This window comes from Gouania willdenowi, chromosome 5 (genome assembly GCF_900634775.1).
Source record: "Gouania willdenowi chromosome 5, fGouWil2.1, whole genome shotgun sequence".
Taxonomy (NCBI): Eukaryota; Metazoa; Chordata; class Actinopteri; order Blenniiformes; family Gobiesocidae; genus Gouania; species Gouania willdenowi.
Window position 1 is genome coordinate 24675692 of NC_041048.1, and position 22818 is coordinate 24698509.

General features: G+C 39.5%; 1 protein-coding gene across 6 annotated transcripts in view; it reads right to left on the reverse strand.

Annotated features, from left to right (window-relative positions):
- Nucleotides 1–3167: 3167 nt before the first annotated feature.
- Nucleotides 3168–22818, reverse strand: part of celf4 (CUGBP, Elav-like family member 4) — a 136728-nt gene continuing 117077 nt past the window's right edge. Inside the window, exons 4-14 of one of the 6 annotated variants that reach the window (XM_028446274.1) lie at nt 18799–18924; nt 17886–17965; nt 17484–17624; nt 12888–13026; nt 10297–10449; nt 9956–10066; nt 8847–8912; nt 8527–8607; nt 7183–7326; nt 6179–6371; nt 3168–4978 (exon numbers count right to left, since the gene is read on the reverse strand). In XM_028446274.1, the coding sequence (XP_028302075.1) occupies nt 6244–6371; nt 7183–7326; nt 8527–8607; nt 8847–8912; nt 9956–10066; nt 10297–10449; nt 12888–13026; nt 17484–17624; nt 17886–17965; nt 18799–18924 (1169 nt within the window). In that variant the 3' untranslated portion in view covers nt 3168–4978; nt 6179–6243. Of the gene's footprint in view, nt 4979–6178; nt 6372–7182; nt 7327–8526; nt 8608–8846; nt 8913–9955; nt 10067–10296; nt 10450–12887; nt 13027–17483; nt 17625–17885; nt 17966–18798; nt 18928–22818 lie in introns of all 6 variants that reach the window. The other 5 variants (XM_028446275.1, XM_028446272.1, XM_028446273.1 and 2 more) reach the window with 5 other exon arrangements.

Genomic DNA, 22818 nt, shown 5'->3' on the forward strand with positions numbered 1-22818 from the left:
CCAGAAGCACGTCCACCATATTTTGTTAATGTAAACCTGCTGCTTTTGTTGTGAACGCGCCATTAGTTAACAGGCAAATGCATGGATGTTTAGGGAGAACATGCAAACTGAGACTCAAGTAACTGCTAGTTGATCCATGGCTTTCTGGGTGGAACCTTGCACCCACAAATACCCTTTTTTTTAATTAATAAATTCAGTTTCAGGCTTAACTTTTGAATATGAAAGACAAACCATTGTGATGCTAATCAGACACGACACAGGATGTGTTATTCTAGACTGTGCTTTATTATTGGGCTAAGCTGAGACGCATCATTCATTTAATATTACAAAAGAAGAGTCCAGGGGACCAGAGAATGATGCAGTCTGAAGAGATGGGGGTGGGAGCTTAAAAGCGGACTGCCCAATCAGAAGCTTAGCTCAACCTGGCAAAGCTAAATATGCAACATTCATTTCCCCTTCCTCCACGTGTGCTGAAATTGAGAAATGGGTTTTCAGAATACTTTGAAAACCGCCTGAAGGTAAATGTGAGTCTTGCAACACTACAGAGCATTAGGGAAAACAAATGGTACTAATAATGGCAGTAGTAATTATAGATAAAAACAAATAAATTTCTGTTTCAGGAAATAGTGCAGATTTCATGTAACTGGTTCAATGCTCCGGTTGAACAAGATCAGAGCTCGCACAAAGCAGTGTGGAAAAACAGGAGGATTGCAATCATTTAAACACCAAACTGGTTTTATGCCGGCAATTAATCAGAGATAAACAATACCTCTGACATCAGCAATGTATAGTGACCTCAAGGCATGTACTCTGCTGTGAACATTAAAAACAGTGTGTAGAGAATTAAACGTTAAGGTTCCAAATGGAGTCTCGTCTACTACCCATTCTGCATGTTGCAGTCAAACAACACTGTGTTAAAAACCTAGTTTTGTTGAGCGAGGTATGAATCATTACAAATATACATAAGGCTTTAGGTTTGCACTGCATTGTTGTGAATATTTTGCCAGCCACAGGAAAAATGTCTTGAAATTCAATTTTCCAATGCTTCAACTGGAGATGATGCAAAGCAGCACTCAGAGCCAGACAGATGAGCGGCAATAACAGAGCTCAGATCTCGAATCAAATGGCAAAAATAAATAAATATACAACAATAAATAAATGAATACATAAAAGTTTAAATTCTGTCTTTGACATCACTTGGTCAACAGGAGCTTTTTTTTCCCCATCATCAAAGAAGTGCTAAAAAGGCAGAAGTCCAGCAGATCAGGAAACCACAGCAGTGGTCCATGCATGTCAATATAAAAACTATTTGGTCACATACCAACTGATAGAAAAATAATGCCATGAAAGCATGCATAACATCTCAGACATGACCTGAAAATAAATATCTAACAATGAAATAAGAATGAATAAAACCCAGTACAGAGTGTCATTTTTTAATTGTTATAAAACGGATGGATGTGTGTCTACGCTCTAACTGAGGTCAATGCTCTCCCTGACTGTTCTGGATAAATACCTTGGTCAGGTCCTACACTTTGTACCGTTTCCTAGCAACTATTTTTGTACCTGGTTTTAATGAGCATTATCATGTTTTCATTCATATATATATATTTTTTTAAAGTATTTAAAGTACTTTATTCAGTCCTTGTAGATAGAAGTAAAAGTCCTATAAAATATGCAAACCTATTTACAGAGGAAAACAGAGCAAAAAAGAACCAATTTACAGTATATTCATCGCTTTATGTATATATTTATATGTATTTATATATTTATACTCAAACTTCTGCCGTTACTTATTTTTGAACCACTCGCTTTGCTTTTCTTTTCTCGTGTAAACTTGTAGCTTAAAGTTGAAGCAAATAAGAATGAGGAGCATCTATATTAAAGGCTTTGCAGTGTTTGCTGTTGTTTAACGCCACATAGAAACGTGTGGAAGCTACTGCCCAGACGCAGCATTAGAAAACTGCAGGACACGTTTTAAATTCCTCAGAGCAAAAAGCAGATCTGGATTATCGCACAGTTTGGTGATATGAAATGATCATTTAGCTGAAAATGTCTGACATTAGAGCTGTTTCTCGCTGTATTGCAAGTTTTTTTTTTGTTCCTTTTGAACGACAACATAACTATACGTGATGCTGGTTTCTTGTGTTCTCTTTCGATGGGATAGCTATTGTTAGTTTCTGCCTAACACAAAAGTGAAGGTGGATATAAGGAGATTTGTAAACAGGATAAAGAATCTCTTCGGTCATCTTTACACTGTTCCTCAAGCTGTGGAGGGTGTGTCAACAGAGGGCATCCTGGGATGTGTAGTGCTCCCTTTTTACCTTGGCTGATTTGGAAGGTAAATGTTAAATTATTCAAGCTTTTACAAAGGTTAGACGGAGATACTGAGGGAAATTAAATAACGGTAGTTTTATGGGAAAACTAGTAACAGCACCCAACAGGAAGCGTAGTCTTTCAAATTTTATATAGCCTAATAAATATTCAAATAAATATTCATTATGTAATCCCCACCAGTTGAATGCGATAAACCCAAGTGTGTTGACCTTTTGCAGGTGTTACAGACAATGTTCCGACTATATTTGTAGACTATTAGAATCAGTGGACCAAGGAAATAAAAAAGTAATGGGTAAATGGCTTTTCGCACTTATTTCCACATTTTACTGTTTCATTATAATTTTATATTAATATTTAATTGCACAAGTACGTATACCATAAGACAATATTGCATCTTTGAGAGAATCTGCTCCATGTCAAGTATTACCAGCAGAGAGCGGCACATTAACTGGTAAAAGGGAACAAACCTTTCTCCCCTGCGAGCTCTTTTAATTTATACATCAATATTACTTTACCTCTCCAACCATTAAATTATGAAGCTGCATCCTGGAAACTCACTCACATCATATCAAGCCACTCTGTGCCACTGGAAACACTTATCTCCCCCCCCCCACCCCCCCCGCACAACCTTTTTTTTTTTTTTTTTTTTTTAAACTCTAACCAGTGGAACAAAGTCACAGGTGTGCGCTCACGGCTTGGATAATTACTACATGTGTTTTTTTTTTAAGGCCTGTGTTTGTTTGGTGTGTAATCGCATGAGTTTGTATTGCCCCAAGTGCTTTTTCTGCTTAAAGAGCTCATGATGTACCAACTACAGCTGAACAATTCCACATGCATTGAAGCTCTATAAAGAATGATATGGATCTGAATATAGTTTGACATCATATTAGGACATCGGCTGCTTGCAGAAGTGTGTGTTAATCTGCTTTTTTTTTTTTCCTTCTCCTCCTTTGTTTTCTGAGACCACAGTGCTTGATGGCAATTTCTGCAGACAACAAGGCACACCTTGAGGTGGTGACGGCCTGTAAGCTACATGCACTATACTGAATGCAAAGGAGTGGACAATGTATGAGACATCTCCATTTTGGTTCAAGTTTCAAAGAGAAGTTTGTGTGTCTGTGTACGTGTAGGCTGAAAAGATGTTTGGAATAGAGTCGAAGATAACTTTCCATCTTCTCTAAAGCCATTCAGCCTGATTTTCTAAACGCCTGCTACTAAGAGGTGGCTTTTTGCATTTTCGGACACTATTTACACTGTTTTTTTTTCACTTGTATATCTTTTCCTCATGAATTCAGTGTGTCAGCATACATGTAACCACAGTTAGGAATGCCTGCAGTTTAAGGAGCTGCCAGATTTACTATTCTTCCCAAGCAGAGCGATGCTTCAAACTCCAGCTAAAATCTACAAAAACAAGAATTACAGCTCATTGTCCTCAGTAGCCGTTCTATTTACAGACGCACATATATAAAAAAGAAATGTGCATATAAATACATATATTTGTGATTAATATCTATTTATCCATATATACTGTATATATGAATACATTTGTTTGAATGCTTGTTACACATATGTTTGTACTGCAAATATAAACAAGATCCTATATTTCAAACGTTTCCGATGTTCTTCTATGAGGTTAGGATGTCAAGTTAAAAAAGATAAGGCTGAGATACGGAGCAGCCCCTTCCATGCACTCACCATCCTTTGGAAAAAATTAGAAGAGGGGGAAAAAAAAATAAACATTTTGAGTAATTGTAAACTAGCGAAGTGAGAGACCCCATTTGGTCATCTGAAATACTTTTGCTTGTATTCAAAAAGCATATCAGCAATATATTTGTATATATACATGTGTTGTTGATATTGGAAATGTACACTTATTTTAAGTGCGACTCCCCAACTAGTCAATGCTGGCTGCAGGAGATGCAGTGCTCCAAGTATATTAGAGCTACAAGTCCTCTGCAATAAAAACGTTTGGTCTTTTTGGTCCCTAAAACAACTAAGGAATGACAGATAAGACTCCTTGGAGACTGAAGCTATGGCTCTCCTCTGCATCGGTGTCCCCTGGAAATGGACAGGCACTCCAAGCTAAAGACAGCAATCCCAAATCGAAGCCAATTCGTGTCCTGAAAATACCACATTCCCTACGCCAGTATTTGTCCGTTCTTGTTCATGTCATAGAAATTGGTCCTTAACTCAAACCATCCTAAAGAAAGATCTTCTACAGCAGTCCAATGTTCAGGATTTAAAAAGTTTTTGTTCTTGTTGGACTTATTAAATCAATAGTCCCTTCAACATTTGAGAGGAGTTGTCATTGTGAGTGGATTTAGTTCTCTCTACTTATTTGTCCTCATTGTTCAAGTTGTTGTGGTCCAGAAAGGGAAGCTGTCATTCAAGCAGGACTTTGTTGGAGAAGAGGTGTGTATATGTGTGCGGAAGAAAAAATATGCCCTAGGGCTAACTAGGCAGGTGCAGGTTCTCTCTGAGCTCCAAAGTTTGAGTACATCCAAAACGGGTGTCCTTGACTCCATCATCACTTTCTCTTGTTCTCTCCTTGGTTTCAGAAGCAGCCTCAGTGGTCCAGATATTGAGTTTGCACTCAGTAGTGGGCAGCAAGTAGTCAGCATATGATTCATCTCATCTACACCTAAGACACACAGGACACAGGATATAATATACAATAAAATAAGAAAAGAAGAACTATTCTTCTTCAAATCTCATAAAAATAACATCGTTTTCTATTTGCTCAAGGTTCAGCAAAGCCCCCACCCCCCCAAAAAAAACAAAACTAATTTTGAGCAATTGAAAATTTAGTTTGCACACCATTTATGAAGCAACACAACATTAAACGCTCAATCATTTTTGTGCAAAGTTATTCTAAGGGTGTGTGGATCGTCACTGTATGCCAACACAAAAGTTTCCCAATAACTTTCATTTTCTGTCAGGTCAAGTATGTGCACATATTCAAATCTGTATCTGGTCTTACAACTTAGTTTGTCTAAAAAGGAGAAAGAATGGTAGGCGTGAATAAATCACGTTAAAACGTGTAACCCAAATATTTAGAAGGAACTGCTATTCAACTGTCATATTTTGCCAGTGTGTGTGGTTGGTTCAACATGTCTTTTGTGCTTTATGGGTTTTCGCTCATGCTTGGCGATGTGTGGATTGCGGGCCAACACCTTATAAACCCTGCTGTGCACATGGGTTAATTCACTACAGCAGTGTTTGAGTTCTAACCAAGCCATCACAGTTTGACTCTTGTCAATCTGTTCAAGAAACACCTTTTTCCTGCCTCGAATATATTAAAGGGCCCATGTTAAGCTAAATCAACTTTTCTGAGCTTTAAACATCATAAAAGTGTTATTTGGGCTATGTGTGTATTTTCTACAGTCTGTGTATGTATCGGTGAACGCCCCGCCCCCACGCTCTGTCTCGTGTTTATAAAGCAGCATGAGCTCGGCTACGAAGTGGGTGGGAGGAAGTCAGTGTCCCGTCTATAGACACGCCCACTCATGAATATGCATAAGTAGGCCACAAATCAGCCCGTTTGTGGTAGAGTTGCTCAGAAGAGACTAAAACTCTGGAAAACAGGCAAGTTTGGGAAAATAAACCTCAAATACTATGTTTTTGGGGTTCTTAGAACAAATGGAGATGACCATTTTTCAGCTCATTATAAAATATATGCCTAAACTACGAGGTAGCACTATAAATAGGTAATCTAGAGTCTTATTCTCATCTACCACATACTGTATCTCTTTGGTGACCTGAATGAGTTTCTGCTTCTGCTGTATCAAAGATTCGCACAAGAGAAAAAAGAGACAACAAAAAGTCAGCCCCAGCGTCTGACCTGTCTTTCCCTGTGTTCGAAGACTGCCCCAACCACCAGCGTGGTGCCGGCTGGCCGGGGCGGGGCTAGTAGGGGCGGTTAGCGTCCTTCGGCCTCTTCAGCTGCACTTTAAGTCTTTTCATGCCGATCTGGAAGCCGTTCATCGACTGGATGGCAGCTTGGGCACTACCTGGGTTGTCGAAGCTCACAAATCCTGGGGGAGAGGCCCATATAAGGAGAGGAGAGATGGAGGGGGGGGGGTGTTAGATAAAAGTGAGGAAAGTGTGTGGTGATTGAAAAACAAAACAAAGATGAGGTCAGGACGATGACGTAGTCGAATATCACTGAAAAAAGTCTTTGAACCACGTAATTCACACATAAAAATGTATTATAAGTACACAAGCACAACTCTGAGCACAAACAAATAAAGGGCTTTGGAAACATCCATACTCTTGTACTACACTGTCTGGACAAATGAAGACCTTTAAACAGCATAACGAATAAAACATGATTGTTGTGATAAATTCGTGAAGAAAGGCTAATTCACAAATGAATTACACACAATTGGCTCTTCATCAAAACACTTTATACAATCCTTGAATTTGATTGGTTTGATATTTATAAGTGTTGTCAGCTCTCTGTCTCTTTTTAACGGTTGCTTCTTGGCTTTATTCTTATCATGCATCGTTTTTGCTTACAGTAAGTAATAGACAGGGGTAAAGAAGCAGAGTCAGCATCTATTATACAGTATGTTATGAGAAGAAGAGTAGCTGCTAACAATAAAGCAGATAAAATTCTCCAATATGACAAAATAATAACTAGTGTTTTAAAACTGAGGCTCCAGCTTTCCTCTGAATAATAATGTGTTACACAGCTGCAAAGACATTTGTTAAAAAGGAGAGATGTGAGGTTAGTAGGGAGTAGGGAAAAAGAGGTGTTGACTGCGGTACAACAGGAGATTCAAAAAATACAAAGATTCAGAATAAATAACCAATAGCTTTTTGGTTTTGTTTGTTTTTACCCACCAAAGCATTTACTTTGGTTTGTCGCCCGATCCACAAACACTTTGGAGGAGATGACATTACCGAAAGGCAGGAACATCTGCATCAGCTCTCCATCTCCAAACTCCTGAGGGAGGTGGTAGATGAACAGGTTGCAGCCTTCTGGTCCTGCACCACAACAAGCAGAGGGGAGGAGAGAAGAGAAGAGAGAGGAGGCACACAAAGGAGAGAGAGAGGGTGTCAAAGAAGGAAAAAGTCACTCTAATGCACCAATTAGTAGCATGTTGGTTTTTTCTCACTGGAGTGATTTAGTATTTCCCAAATGGGGGGTGTGGGAGTGGGTAGGCCTGGGGCTGGCACACCCTTATTATATTCACATTTATTTTCAAGTGAAAACCTGAGACTATGAAGAGGAACAGCGCTGACTTTGATGTAGATGGTCACGGAAGCAGAAAACCACATCAGGTTCCACTCTGGTAAACTGAACACTGAAGGCCGCACATGCTCACCAACATCACAATATGTGCTTATCTCAAGAGTCTCAGTTTATGCTGCCACATCATAATACTTGATTATTGATCATCATTGATTCATTGTCCCACAGAATTGGCATAAAACTGGGAATTATGGAAAGTACTCATCAACACAAAATAGAAAAATATATCCTAAGATGAATCAAACAGGGTAGATGAATTGTTTATTAGCTAGGCAAGCTCTGTAAAGTGTACAGGTCTCTCAGATGCTCCATTTGCAATAATCCTTGACCACATAAATGTTATAATAGGCATCGCTAATTTTTTCAGTAGAGGCAGGACAGACCCCAACAGGGGTGTATCAACAAGGGGCCTTATTGCTTTACTGTCTGGGCTGCTGAAAAGTTTCAGGTGGAATGGATAACTTTCTCCTTCCAAACAGCTGCTAAATGCTTCATCTGTAACCATTGGGTTGTCGGAGCATTTAAAATAGTTTGTACAGGTTTGTTTATCTCCCACAAGAGGGCAGTAAGGACCAGGATATGTGTCCCAAGCCTTGGGTCATGAAGTTCATAAGTGGCTTTGAAGTTAAGTTACAAACACTGAGTTGCATCCATCGTCTGTATTTGATTCATTTTGAAGCACGAATCTCTTCTCTTCACAAAAGATGAAGAATTGTTAACGTGTTTCAGTCTAAAGCATCTTTGTGTGGTTTACTTTGGATCACTTCTGCTTTAAAATGCTAAAGTCACTCCCACCAAAACAAAAAGAAGAAAAAGAGACTATAATCACTTTGAGTGATGGCTGTTTGTTCCTGGATGGGACAAAGTCAATGTTTGTGACTATATTTGAATGGATAGAGTGTGTCGTGACTGGTAAGGTGTGGAATTGTTACCTTCCCGTTGCTGCTGAGGAATGATGGGTGGAGGGTGGGGGAAGGCTTGGCTGATCTGACCATATGCAGCGGGGTAGGCTGCTGAGACACACACACACACACACACACACAAGCGCACACACAAACACACACACACACACTGAGGATCAGATAACGACCATGAAGAGAGCACAATCGCTCAGATACATACAAACAATGTGATGTATGCAGGGACACAGCGAGCAATTGATCAGATAACAGACAATGGAGTCGGCATGCTGCACCTCAAACACGCACGCACGCGCACACACACACGCACACACACAGAGTGACGGACAGACCTGCATATTGCTGGACTCCTGTGTAAGCCTGCTGGAGAGGATCAGCTGCAGTGGGACTTTGAGCTGCTTCATCGGAGATACAGAGAGGAGGAGGACGTGATGGCAGAAGAAAGCACAGATGAATGGTTGGGGTGGGGGGGGCAGAAACACAGAGTGAGAATGTAGATGAATGTACACGGAGATGAGGAATGGTGAGAGTAATATATAACACGGGTGAGAGGAGAGGAGAGCAGAAAGGTTAGAGAGCCACAAAATCCAAAACCAGGAGCAACGGTTACAACAAGACACCACTTCAAAATCACCTCAATAAGTAAAAAAAAAAACAGACACAACCCTCGACACACCTGTTGCTATCGCTAACATCTGCATTCTCCATTTGAACAAACTTGTAACTACAACAGATGCTGCACGCTGCACTTTATAGCTGGCCATCTGTACGTATAGCCCATGTAACATAAGTGCATCACGAAAAACACATTTACACACACACACAGGCCCTTATAGGCATAATGGCAGACAGGAGGCTTTGTACACTATGAACACACAGTAAGCAGGTAAACCCTGGACCTGAAGCCAGGAAAGTCATATTCAGAAGTAATTTGAAATACAGTGGCTGCATCTTTCATGGTAAGCCTATGATGACATTTTATGCCAGAGGAAGTTTTAGAATGTACAACCAGGGGCGAAGGTTTATCCCAGTAACCCTTCTTGGATTTACATTTGCTGGTTTACTACAAAAAGAATCTTTTCATGAGCATATGACTAGACATTAAAATACCACCGGAATAACAATGTGCTATTTCTCTATCCTGAAGTTATCTATTCCTACATTTACTGTATGTCAGTTTTTGTAGTCTGTATAATGGTAAAAGTCAGTGTTTCATCTGCAAATATGCAACATTTTTCTCAGCAAATACTAATTTTCTGTCACATTCTGAAAAGTGGGTTTGAATTATTATCAAAATACACTTTTTTGAAAAAGAAGAATCAGATCTTTTGTTGCTTTTATGCTCATGGGTAAACAGTGCGAGTGTGTGTGTGTGTGTGTGCGTGTGTGTGTGTGTGTGTGTGTGTGTGTGTGTGTGTGTGTGTGGCGGAAAAAAAGCTACCTTCAGAGAGTGAGGAGAGGAAGCAGCCGCCTTGAACCCCAAAACAACTTCTTGGAGCCACACCCAAGCTGTTTTTCTCAGAGTCCTCCCTAAAAACCACCTCCTGCAACACTGCAGAGACAGAATGGGAAAAAAAACATACACATTTCTCTTCCAGCCTTTCATAAACAGGACCAATGAGGTGCTCGCTATGGCTCACAACACCAGCGCAAACAGGAGCTCCATCAGCACATACGCACCTTTGGCAAACCCTCATCTGCTTGAGGGGCTTCCCATAAGAGGCAATGCATAAGTACGCTTTTCTTCTGAAAGATACTTCCCCATTAGATTCTCAAACTCACCGGGGTAATGGTGTATCCCATTGGTGAAGACAGCTTCAGCAGGGGGCTGCCCATTGGCCTGTGGGGGCGGCATTCCAGTAAAACCATTGACACTAATGGGAGATGGGATGCTGGTCACAGTGGGGGCGTTGATGCCTGGGGGAGTGCTCCCTCCTGCAGCCAGCAGGCAGACGAGTAAAAACAGAGAGAAACAGTCAGCAGACCCCCGAGACATTCAGGAGAAGTTTTACTCCGACTGGACACATTGTAGCTCAGGAAAATGTCAGAGGTGCTGGTCTGGTGAAGACACTAAATGTCAGGACTGATTTCTTGTCCCACTTAAGTCCTTATTCTGATGCCACAGCTATTAGATTCACATCTCAGACATATTGTTTCAGAAGAATGAGCACTGACTACAGCCATATCCCCAAACACAATCCACTCTCTTTTTACAGTGAACACAGAGAGATATACTGATGTTTATATTAAAATCTTATAATTGCTATATAATTAATTTTTTAAAATTTATTATCTCAGTTCAAGGACGTTGGTAGGTTTGATTTTGACATTGGTGGGGACACAGCCCCCCCCACCCCCATCACTACCACGCACAGCTGCCCAGGGGAGAAAAACTGTATACGTTGTTAAGCGGTGTAATGACAATAATTTAATAGTGCAAACCACTGCATTAAACTTTGCATTATACATAGCATTCACATTGATAACAAAACACAAGAATGTAGATTGCTATTATACAGAAACATATTGTCTGTCTGCTCAAATTTCACAGATCTACCAATTAATTAATTGTTTATGATTTCTTTCTGCTTTGTGTACATCAATCCAAATATACACTCCTGTCCACTGCTATCACACCTTCAATCCAAATGGCCCAACATCTACTGCTTTTCTCTTATGCAGGCAGGCAACATCACATTTATAAAATGCATAATTATGATCATTACACATTTTGTAACATGATGCCAGCCAGCCTGACATGAACTTTTCACTATGCATTACCTACTGTACAAAAGCAGTCAGACATATGCAGCAAAACATTTAGTATAGCACCATGTCAAGTATACCTGTAGCCCTGAAAATGCTCTAGATGAGCTACAACCTGTTACCTGATAAATAAAATATTGATGCTATGAGCAGTGACACTGCAAAACTCAAGTAGTATTCACTAGGCCTACTTTTATTTAATATTACAACTAGCTAACACTTAAAATGTTATTCTTGGTTATTTGTGTGTTGCAACCAACTTGAATAGGTGCATATCACCAGCTACTGTACATGTTTTATTTCATTACTTTCAAGCTCTTCTTGTTGCAGCACTTTTATGTGCTCTTAAAATGAAATTAACCACCATGTCCTTATTTAAGTTCACCTGGTGCTGACCCTACCACTCCACCACTGTCTGATAATGAGGACGGCTGTGCCTGTGTTGCTTTTTCTCTCACAAAGTAACAAATCAATTGCCATTAAGAAAAAGAGAAAATGGTTGGAAACAATGCTTTGCATTCATTGGCGGTAGCCTATGATGGAGAATATTTTCCTGAGAAGACTTACACTTTCTTTCATGAAAAATCTTCTGACATCTTCTTTCACCTTTCTTTTCTTGCCCGACCGACAATCAGACGTGTGTCGCACCTCACAATACTAACACCTCTATCATGTTACTTAGCTTCCTAAATTACACGAGGGCGATCGAGCATAGGCCGGGCACAGAAACTGAAATCGAGGGCGTAAAAACAGCACATCGCGCGTAATAAACAGTATCGTGGCTGGCTTTTGAAACTGCTCTGCACACGCGTCGAACAATATTTCTCCACGCTCTCAGATTTGATCTGAGCGCTCAATCGTATTTCTAAGCACGCATTGTGTTTTCTCAGAGGCAGATACGTCATGGACAGGCTTCTTTCCCCGTCAACCTTAATAGTGATGGGGACATTTCAGCCATCATTTGAGATTGGTATGAACATGTTCATACGGTCCATACACAACTCTATGCTTATGTCTCAGTTCAATGCTTAACTGAAGTTGTGTTGTTTAATATCTTCATTTGACAAATCAACACACATGCTATACTTTAAACAGAATGATTAGTAATGCAAACTTCAAATAAGTACAATTTGCATGTTTTGTCATGGAGGTATTTCATACAACCCAGCTCAGGGTTATTTCCAGGTTTAACCTGAGAGACCGGCTCAGTTAAGCCGGGATCTACCTGGAAAGGCCGTTTAATCAAAGAAAATACACTTACGTTGCCATGGAAACACAGTTTGTAGTGCAAACCTACTTCCGACCAAGTTTACCTGCTTAGGCTATAAATGCACTCATATAAAACGAGGTCATCATTTTGAAAGATTTGTGATGCTTTAAAACACTGTAAATAATAATAATAAATAAAACAATAATAATACCCTATTGTTAAAGTTGTTTGAGGTCAGTTATGTCTTTTTACAGGTCACATTGTACAGCTAGCACATTGGTTGCCTGCATTTTGTTTGCAAAACAAGTGGGTTAACTGCAATACATCCCATTTGAGGGAGGAAAACCTTCAACAGATCCCAAATGTGTCATTTTCCCAAAAAGCTAGAACCACCCACCTGATGTTGGAGTAAGCGGCGCTCCTGGGAGGCCATTTATGGTTGCCATGTGCTGCATCTGTGCAGCAGCAAAAGCAGCCATTGGACTGAGGTAGCCTCCCTGGCCTACAGATGCCATCAATGCTGCCTGTTGCTGCACCTGCAGTTGGATTAGAGGCACATTGAAAAAGAAATTCAAAGAGATGTAAAAAAAAACAGTACATGATGAGGTAATGTGGGAAACTCCTTCAGCTTCATAAAAGCTGTAGACAGCACATCACTGACACACTGCTGCCACTGTATTGTGTGCAGGGTACATTGTCTTACAGATGTGTTAGGGCGAGGGTAACAAAGGCACAATGACTGTTCTACACTTCAGGCGGTCCATGAATGTTTTTATCTGCTACTCATTTTTATTATGATATACTAACTATTAACTAAACTTTACTTTGGCTTTTGATGAATTAGATTAAATACAACTAAATAAGTCAGCTGACTCAAAAATGTTTACCGCTACAATTAAGTACTACTCACAAAGAACACTAATTTCAACTTCTTCTTCTTTTAATTTGGATATACAGTGGGGCAAAAAAGTATTTAGTCAGCCACCAATTGTGCAAGTTCTCCCACTTAAAAAGATGAGCGAGGCATACCTTAACTATGAGAGACAAAACGAGAAAAAAAAATCCAGAAAATCACATTTTTAATGAATTTATTTCCAAATTATTGTCGAAAATAAGTATTTGGTCAATAACAAAAGTTAATCTCAATACTTTGTAATGTACCTTTTGTTGGCAATGACAGAGGTCAAACGTTTCCTGTAAGTCTTCACAAGGTTTTCACGCACTGTTGCTGGTATTTTGGCCCATTCCTTCATGCAGATCTAATCTAGAGCAGTGATGTTTTGAGGCTGTCGCTGGGCAACACGGACTTTCAACTCCCTCCAAAGATTTTCTATGGGGATTGAGATCTGGAGACTGGCAAGGCCACTCCAGGACCTTGAAATGCTTCTTACAAAGCCACTCCTTTGTTGCCAGGGAGGTGTGTTTGGGATTATTGTTGTGCTGAAACATCCCGCCACGTTTCATCTTCAATGCCCTTGCTGATGGAAGGAGGTTTTCACTCAAAATCTCATGATACATGGCCCCATTCATTCCTCCCTTTACACGTATCAGTTGTCCTGGTCCCTTTGCAGAGAAACAGCCCTAAAACATGATGTTACCACCCCCATGCTTTACAGTTAGGTATGGTGTTCTTTCTTCTCCAAACACGACGAGTAGAGTTTTTACCAAAAAGTTCTATTTTGGTTTCATCTGACCATATGACATTCGCCCACTCCTCTTCTGCAGGATTTAAGTCCCTGGCGGCGTAGTGTGTTACTGATGGTAGCTTTGTTACTTTGATCCCAGCTCTCTGCAGGTCATTGACTAGGTCCCCCGTGTGGTTCTGGGATTTTTGCTCACTGGTCTTGTGATCATTTTGACCCCATGGAGTGAGATCTTGCGTGGAGCCCGAGATCGAGGGAGATAATCAGTGGTCTTGTATGTCTTCCATTTTCTAATAATTGCTCCCACAGTTGATTTATTCACACCAAGCTGCTTACCTATTGCAGAGTCTGGTGCAGGTCTACAATTTTGTTTCTGGTGTCCTTTGACGGCTCTTTGGTCTTGGCCATAGTGGAGTTTGGAGTGTGACTGTTTGAGGTTGTGGACTGGTGACTTTTGTTCAAACAGGTGCCATTAATAAAGGTAACGAGTGGAGGACAGAGGAGCCATTTAAAGAAGAAGTTACAGGTCTGTGAGAGCCAGACATCTTGCTTGTTTGTAGGTGACCAAATACTTATTTTACTGAGGGATTTATCAAATAATTCATAAAAAAATCCTCCAATGTGATTTTCTGGAATTTTTTTTCTCATTTTGTCTCTCATAGAATGCGCCGCACAGGAGACGTGGGACACGCAGCAGGACCTCTGACGCTCTCTAGAAGCGCGTCCATATATTGTGAATGTACACCTGCCGCTTTTTACGCTTTAGACGCGTTTGGTGTGAACGCGCTATTGTGTGCTTCATTCCCTGATTAGCCTCCTCAGAATCTAGCCTGGACACTGTGGGCCTGTACTATGAAGCTGGATAAATATATCCGGGATATCACTCCGTTAGCGGGCTTAACCCAACCCAACATTAGCAGTCACAGAACAGCTGGACTACGAGGCAGGTTATGAACATGTTAACTTAAGGAAGATGATTCCAACCTGGCCGTGTGTGCGCTCGCATAAAAAGGGGTGGAGATAGTAGCATCTGACCAATCAAAAATGCGGAGAAATAGTGTAGAGCAACTTATAGTGTGTCATAATGAGGAACAATTCTTAAGCATATAAAGAATTAAAATCCATAATTCAAATAAAAAATTACACTATAGCTGCAGTTAAATCAGGAAATAATTAATGCTGGCAGGAGCATTGCAGGCTGTTAATGCGTAAAATATTATACAATAATAATTAATTGGAGAATTCTTATTCTCCAATGAACAAAATGAAACACTGATCAGTTTCATTTTATTATGGCACAGATGTGTTTCTATTCACGTTTCAGCATAATTTTAGGTGCAGTCTGTGGCTTTGACGCTGCATTCAGTATCGAGCTGAGTAAGCCTACATCATAACGTGTAGATTATTTATAATATTATACAGCCTGGCTGTATCATCTAACAGGACTGAGGCTTTCAGTATTGCAAACCATGCAAATGAATAAATGAGGCTCCATCAGCTGACAAAAGTCAGTAAATAGAAAGGATTTATCCATAGTCTTTCTCTCTTGTCACCTGTCAGATCAAATCCACGGAGCAATGTGTGCAGAGAATGACCTGCCAATTCTTGGCCATGTCATTTTCCAAGAGAACTGATAGGTCAGGCAGTGGTACTTTTATACGAGCTGATCTGTTAGCCTGAACAAAACCTACTCCTACTCCTAAACTACTACTGTTACCATGGTGATTTACCCCAGTAAGAAGTTACAAAGCGCACACGGAATAAATCCCAGAAGTTAGCGAATAAGAGGAAATCCAGCTTTTTAGTACAGGCCCTGTGAGCTTGCCTTTGTCCACTTATTCTCCCGCCCTCTGGTGTCTTTCCTCGTCAAGTTCAGTTTCTCTTGAATGGTCCTCAATTGCTCTTTGCTTCTTTGAGTTTTTGAAACATAAATGAACAGGTACTTCAAATGTTTTGCCTGCCTGCTGCCTCACTCTGCATCTGGGTCCTTGAACACTTCAACAATATGTGACCATCCTGTATACTTTAAACATGTAACCAGTGATATCATTGGTTACATGCCCTGTTGCAGGGCTGGAAAGTAACATATTACATTTACTCTCATTACTGTAATTGCGTAGCTTTTTTGTGTACTTCTTTTTTTTGAGTACTTTCTAAAATCTGTCATTTTGCCTTTACTTAAGTAAATTTTGTTCCAAGTAATGGTACTTCGCTGCATTAGAAATAGATTTCGTTGCAGAGTAAAATAAATCCCGCACATTACAATATTTAATCTCAAGTAAAACTATATTTTTCATCAGTCCCAGGGTGTTTACTGATGAGTGCAGGCCGGGGGCTCCGCACCACCTCATCCTCCCTCCCACCGCAGCCTCTTCCGTCCCCCCGCAGCACTGCGTCCTCCTGGGACGATCCTGTCTATAGGTGTTGCTGGTCTCTGTGGATCCTCTCCCTCTAGAGTCCCTCGTGCACCTTGTCCTCCAGCAGTGCCTGATAAGCCACTGTGCGTCTTTACGCATTGTGAGTGCGTTCCTTTTCATATCAGCTACGGGTGTTGCGGCCAATTGATCGGCAGTTTTGCGCAATGATCATATGATTTTAATAACTTATTATAATCAATATAAAACTGTATTTGTAGGCGTGCACACATCACACATAATTATTTCTTTCTTTGTTTTTGCAAATACATTCTTCATATATGATATGTGTTGTGAAATGTGCAATGTTTGATTATTTCACACAAATGTATCAATTTCAGAGCTGTCTTTAATTTCATCCTTCTCCTGTTGGAGGCGGAGTTTCCCGTTTCTCATGATTTTGTGCGTACGGCAGGGTCAGAGCTGCCATGGAGGTGCACACATTGTCTCGCCAGAGACAAGTCCCAAACGGTGCTTATAAGTGACGTATAGCTTTCTTTTGCATATACGCATCGTTTATAAATGAGGATCCTGAAGAATGGTTCTGTTACTTGAAAATGTCTGCACTGACACAAGCACTATTACCTCTCATAATTTCATAAAGCATTTTTTGAAGGTTTTGTTTGATGTTTATGCACAATTTATGCAGACTCAATGTAATCTGTTCATTAGACAGTTTGTTTTAAATGCATAGATGAATACAAAGTTTTTGACATTCCACCTAGAATGTTTTATAGACTTTATAAAACATACTGTATGCATTTCTTACTTTCAGAGACTGAAAAGGCTTGATATACTGTGTGATTTAAAAATGAAAAGAAATGAGAATAATCACTCTCCAAACTATTTCAGAAAAAAATGCTTCAATGCTCTACTGAATCAGTGGCTATCAAGATGGGTCTCTGACAAAAAATAACATTATGTGTGGTGTCTTGCCTGAGCGTAGGCTCCATAGGCTCCAAACTGCAGGGCCATAGGGTTGAAGATGCCCATCTGACCAGCCATCTGCTGCATGCGGCGAATGGTGCGCTCCTTATCTGTGTCGGCGAACTTTACCACCAGGCTGGATGAGGCCCCCTGTGTAACACACACATGCACGCAAATAAACACACGCACACACACACACTGTTCAGGAGTCACTCGGTATAAGCTTGCATGCGTCTCCATACAAGTAGAACTTGCTCCCACAGCCTTGAAAAGTCTGAGCGAGTCACACTGGGATTAATAAAGTGTCGCTTAACTTAACCTTAAGAAGATAATTAGGCGCTATTTCACTCATTCCTCAGTTTGACTTTCATATACATACACACACTTCCATGCTTGCACACAATTACTCACAGGCATTGTCTGGCTGCCGTGTAGTGCACTGATGGCTGCCTGAGCTTCAGCATGAGAGGAGTATTTTACGAATGCACAACCTAAGAAGGAGAGAGGGAATGAGGTGATCAAACAGTTATGAAAACAAAGGAGAGAGACGTTCTGTAATGTCCGTCACAAAGCGTTACAGTGTAACAGTAACCTAGAGAAAATACAAGGAGTGGCTTTTTGAGGGGCAGGTTTCCCATAGGATTACAGAAACAAACATTTAACTTTTCATTAACGCTTAATAAGCAGGCCACTCTGACACCATTACCAACTTTGGGATCCTGATGGGGCTTAAAATGCTGCAGTGTTCTGGTGCTGTCTAATATTGACAAGTGCCTTTGATTAGTTTGAATGATCAAGTTCCCAGTAATTATTGAGCAAAAGCCCACTTAGCCGAGTGAGCTGGCTGATGAAGCCCTGTTAATGAAGCTTCGTCGAGAGGACTGCAGATGATCAGGCCCACTGTAATCATCAGGCTTAGTTATCATCAGACGTCATTGATTAGCTGCTAAGCCTACTGATGAACTTTGTAAAGTTGTATCGTGCTCTGACATTTTTGAAAGACATGAAGCACGATGGCTAATAAGGAGGTTGACGTATTTTCTTGCATCTTCATCAGAGATGCGAAGGTTCACTAAAAGGGTTAATTGGGTTCATCTGTAAAGAGCTGGTCGTTTCTATCGTTCATCCTCCGATGAAAAGCTCAGAATGTATGAAGTCTATTCTTCTGTAAAGACCCGTCTGATGATTGTGAAACATTGCACTTTGACATATCTCAGCGTGGAGTGTTTAAGGAGGACTTTGCAAAGTCACCATCTTCTAAAGTGCAACTCATGCCTGCAGAGCAGCCCGTCTCGCTTTTCTTCAAAAACAGACTTGAACTCACCTTTGCTATTTCCGTCAGGGCCTCTGAGGATGGTGCACTCCTCGATGCTGCCAAAGGACTCAAAAAGGCGCCGCACATCGTCTTCTGATTGTTGCTTGTTGAGCATGCCCACAAAGAGCTTTCTGTCTTCTAAAAAGAAAGAGAAATAGGTCACTATCGCAGGATCAGGGATGCCTTTTGATCTGCTTCATTTACACACTCTTTGGACTGCGTCAAAAGCCTTTTAGCTCATCCAATGATATGCATGCAAAGACTACAAGAGAGAAGTCTTCTGATGCCATTAAAAGCATCAGTTTCCCAATACTGAAGGTGATGCACAACAATTTACTAAACTTATCGGCCCATTTGCTGACTGTGACAGAGACAATTTCTGCAGTCATTGAGGTGTAAAAGCTTTTGGCTCGAAGCTATAAAATGTTCATAGATGATCGAGCCTGTTTGACAAACACAAACTATGCACCCACAGATGATTGAATCCCAAAGGCTCATAGAATCCCATGGGCAGATGTTGATCATTTAACAAAATTAAGCCACGATGTGTAGAGTTCCCCTGGTAGTAAAAATGCAGGCACTGAACAATGGGAGCTGTTTATAGACACACACACACACAGGACGTTACACAGAGAAAAAAGAGAAAAAATTGCACTTTAACTTTAGCCATACTCTGGGCTAGGGAAGCGTACACCAAGTTAGGCAATTGTGAGAAACACACAAGAGTGTAGAAAGATTAAAAAATAGGTGACATTCTAATGTGAATAAGTAACATTTCGGATGAATCAAAAATCTGTGTAGACAGTGTAGGACATTCTGAAGACGTGCTGTAGAAAGTTTCGAGTCAATTGAGCAAAAATTGTGGGAGGGGAGAGGTTTAATAAGTTTTACAGTTCTTGAAGAACAAAATAGGTATGGACTTCCTCATTTTTAATAGTATGTAGAATCTATGAGAGTGGAATGGAAAACAACCATTCTCACCCCTCCCCTCTCTGTTTCGAATCCAATCGTCGTTCACTGGTATCCGTGTGAACGTGCACGACTGTGGAGCTATTTTGATGTCGGACACTTACAGGTATAGGAATATACATGACCTGTCTTTCATAGACAAAATGAACTTGTGCATAGATTGTTAATCATTGTAGTAGTAGTAGTTTTCCTGGGAGCTTCACCCCCCCTATTATTGTATACATGCTGACCAATACGTCATTATACTGTAAGCAAATATCTATTCTATAGAGTTATCATTCCACTTTCTCTACTGATACAACAGGGACGCGCATCAACTTTTGTTGAGCAGCTAACGTTTTTGGTTTTTTTTACCACTAGTGTTGTGGCTGTAGGATGTATGTATTGTGTTTGAAGGTGGGACGTCAGGGACATTTAGGTTTGTTGTGAAATGTGTAGAGTGATAGCTACTATGTTTTCATGTATTTAAAGGAATAAATTGGGAAAAAGCAACCCACCAGCATGAAGTTATGCCTGGAGAAACACTTTGAGACACTCACGTGTACATGGGAGCTTTAATTCCTCTTTAATTCAGAATAAAAGTGAAATCCTCTTTAAAATGATCTTGTAAACACTTAATTCCTAATGCAAACACACACACGCACACACACACACTCCTTGATTTATTTTTGTGACACCTATGCATGTTTTGTTCTTGCAAAAAAATTAAGTAGTAATAATTTCATTATTATGATCAATTTTGACTGTCACCAGCCCTCCATAGGAAAGGGTAAACCAGACTTTATTCAGAGGAAAACATATAAAAAGACAAGACAGTGTTACACCCGAGTGAAGGGAGTAATTATTTATAGTATTAAAGTATTATTTGGTTGCACCGTTGCTATAGAGTGCTAATAGTGGAAACTACTGTGCCAGTGTAGTACATTTTGGTAGATTACCATTTTGGTGAAAGTTACAAATTTGTAGTACTTATATATAATTGGAAGTACAGTAGTTAATGTGCATCTAGACCCATCTGTTTAATCTCTATGTAACAAAAAATGTGTAATTTTAAGCCTATAACAAAGCTCACAATCTGTCTTTACTTTAGATAAAAAGCCTCATCACATGGTAGTGTGTTTTTCAACCTTTTTGGAGTTAAGGAACATATTTTTATTGAAAGAAATCCCAGGCACACAACCAATAGAAAATGTTAAAAAATGATTAAACTTTCTAGCCTATATTAACAATATACAGTCATTCTGGTTTGGTTTGGTTTATTGGTCAATCAGAGCATACACAGTCTACACTCTGGTCAGACCAAGGGGAAAGGGGAAGAAGCCCCCCTCCCCCATTCTAATCAAAGTGTCTTGGATACAAATTACACAAAAAAAAAAACATTCATATTTTGCAAACTTGATAAAAGTACGTTTACCATTACAATACAATTTTTTCTGTTAAATATTATTTTGTTTTATGTAATATATTTTTTTACAACAATAATAATAATAATAATAATAATAATAATAATAATAATAATAATAATAATAATAATAATAATAATCATCATCATCATCTACCTATAAAAGCAAGGGAGGTCTGTGTGGATGTGTGTGTGTGGAGCAAATATCTCACTGATATCCCAGTTCGACCTGAAACTCGGTCGATGGGTTCCAAATACCCCGAGTGTGTGTATCTGTTATTTTGGAGTAATTTGGTCATTTCCAAATGTTTATTTTAATTTTATTTAACTTCTGAACGGCCCAGAAATGAAACCTATTCAACTTTTGACCTCAGGGTGTGAGGGTGCGCTAGCGCACCATCTTCACTGCACAACTCAAGACTAAGAGCAAGAGTCACGTGTGCGGCCAGAGCCAATCGCTGCGCACACAGCTAAGCAGCTGTAAACACACGAGCGATAAAGAAGAAGATAGTTTAGACCGAGACACGGAGCTCTCTGAACAGATTGTTTGAAACCCTCAGCCACTGGTGAGTCTTTTAGAGACACGTTTCCCAACCCGTTCAATTCTCCATCTGGAAAACTGCAGATTCTCTGTGGTGCCGTGCATGGAAGCTAAGCTCTGACCACTCGGTTCAAAGGTAAAAAATGATTTTTGTTTTTTTTTAAAAAGACAGCTGAGTTGTAGATAATAATTTAATTTACTTACTCACTCATGCAGTTTCAAAAACACACACAATTACTCCAAAATACATACATTACAGAAAAATACACCAAACAACAAAAAACATATGAAAATTACTCAAAATACACAAAACTAAACACTAAACAATATTTATACAAAAAGTACACAAATGACAACAGAAATGCATTAAAATATACAAAAAAGCTCCAAAAACACACAAAATGACTCCAAAAAACACACATTACAGAAAAATACACCAAACGACAAAAAACATATGAAAATGACTCAAAATACACAAAACTAAATAATTATACAAAATAACAACAGAAATGCACGAAACTACACAAAAAGAGATACAAAAATACACCAAAATATTCCAGAATCACTCTGCAATGCCAACAAAAAACAATAATTATACAAAAAAATGCACAAAAAGACAACAGAAAGATACAAAAATACACATAATGACTCCAAAAACATACATTACAGAAAAATTCAACAAACAAAAAGAATATAAAAATGAGTAACAAAAACAATGATTATACAAAAAATGCACAAAAACACAAAAGAAAGATACAAAAATACGCAATTATACCCCTTATGCTCCCATATGAATGCAGACAGGTACTGTACTAGTAATAATACATTTTATGATTCAATTTTGTTCTGTATTGTTAAATGTCATGAGTGTCAGAGTTGAGCCAAAGGTTGTTATTGGGGGATGTGATGTTGAAGAATGACCCGAATCTACTTCTTTATTAACATGAGCAATGAGAACTGAGTGGCAGTTGTGTGCCATTCTTTTTAATTATTTACTTTTTATTTTTTATCACAATGGCATATTTGTAGACAATAAAAATGTGTTTTTGAAAATATTTTTTATAACAATTAGGTGAAATTTAATAATTTCCCACGGCACACCTGGCAATCTCTCACA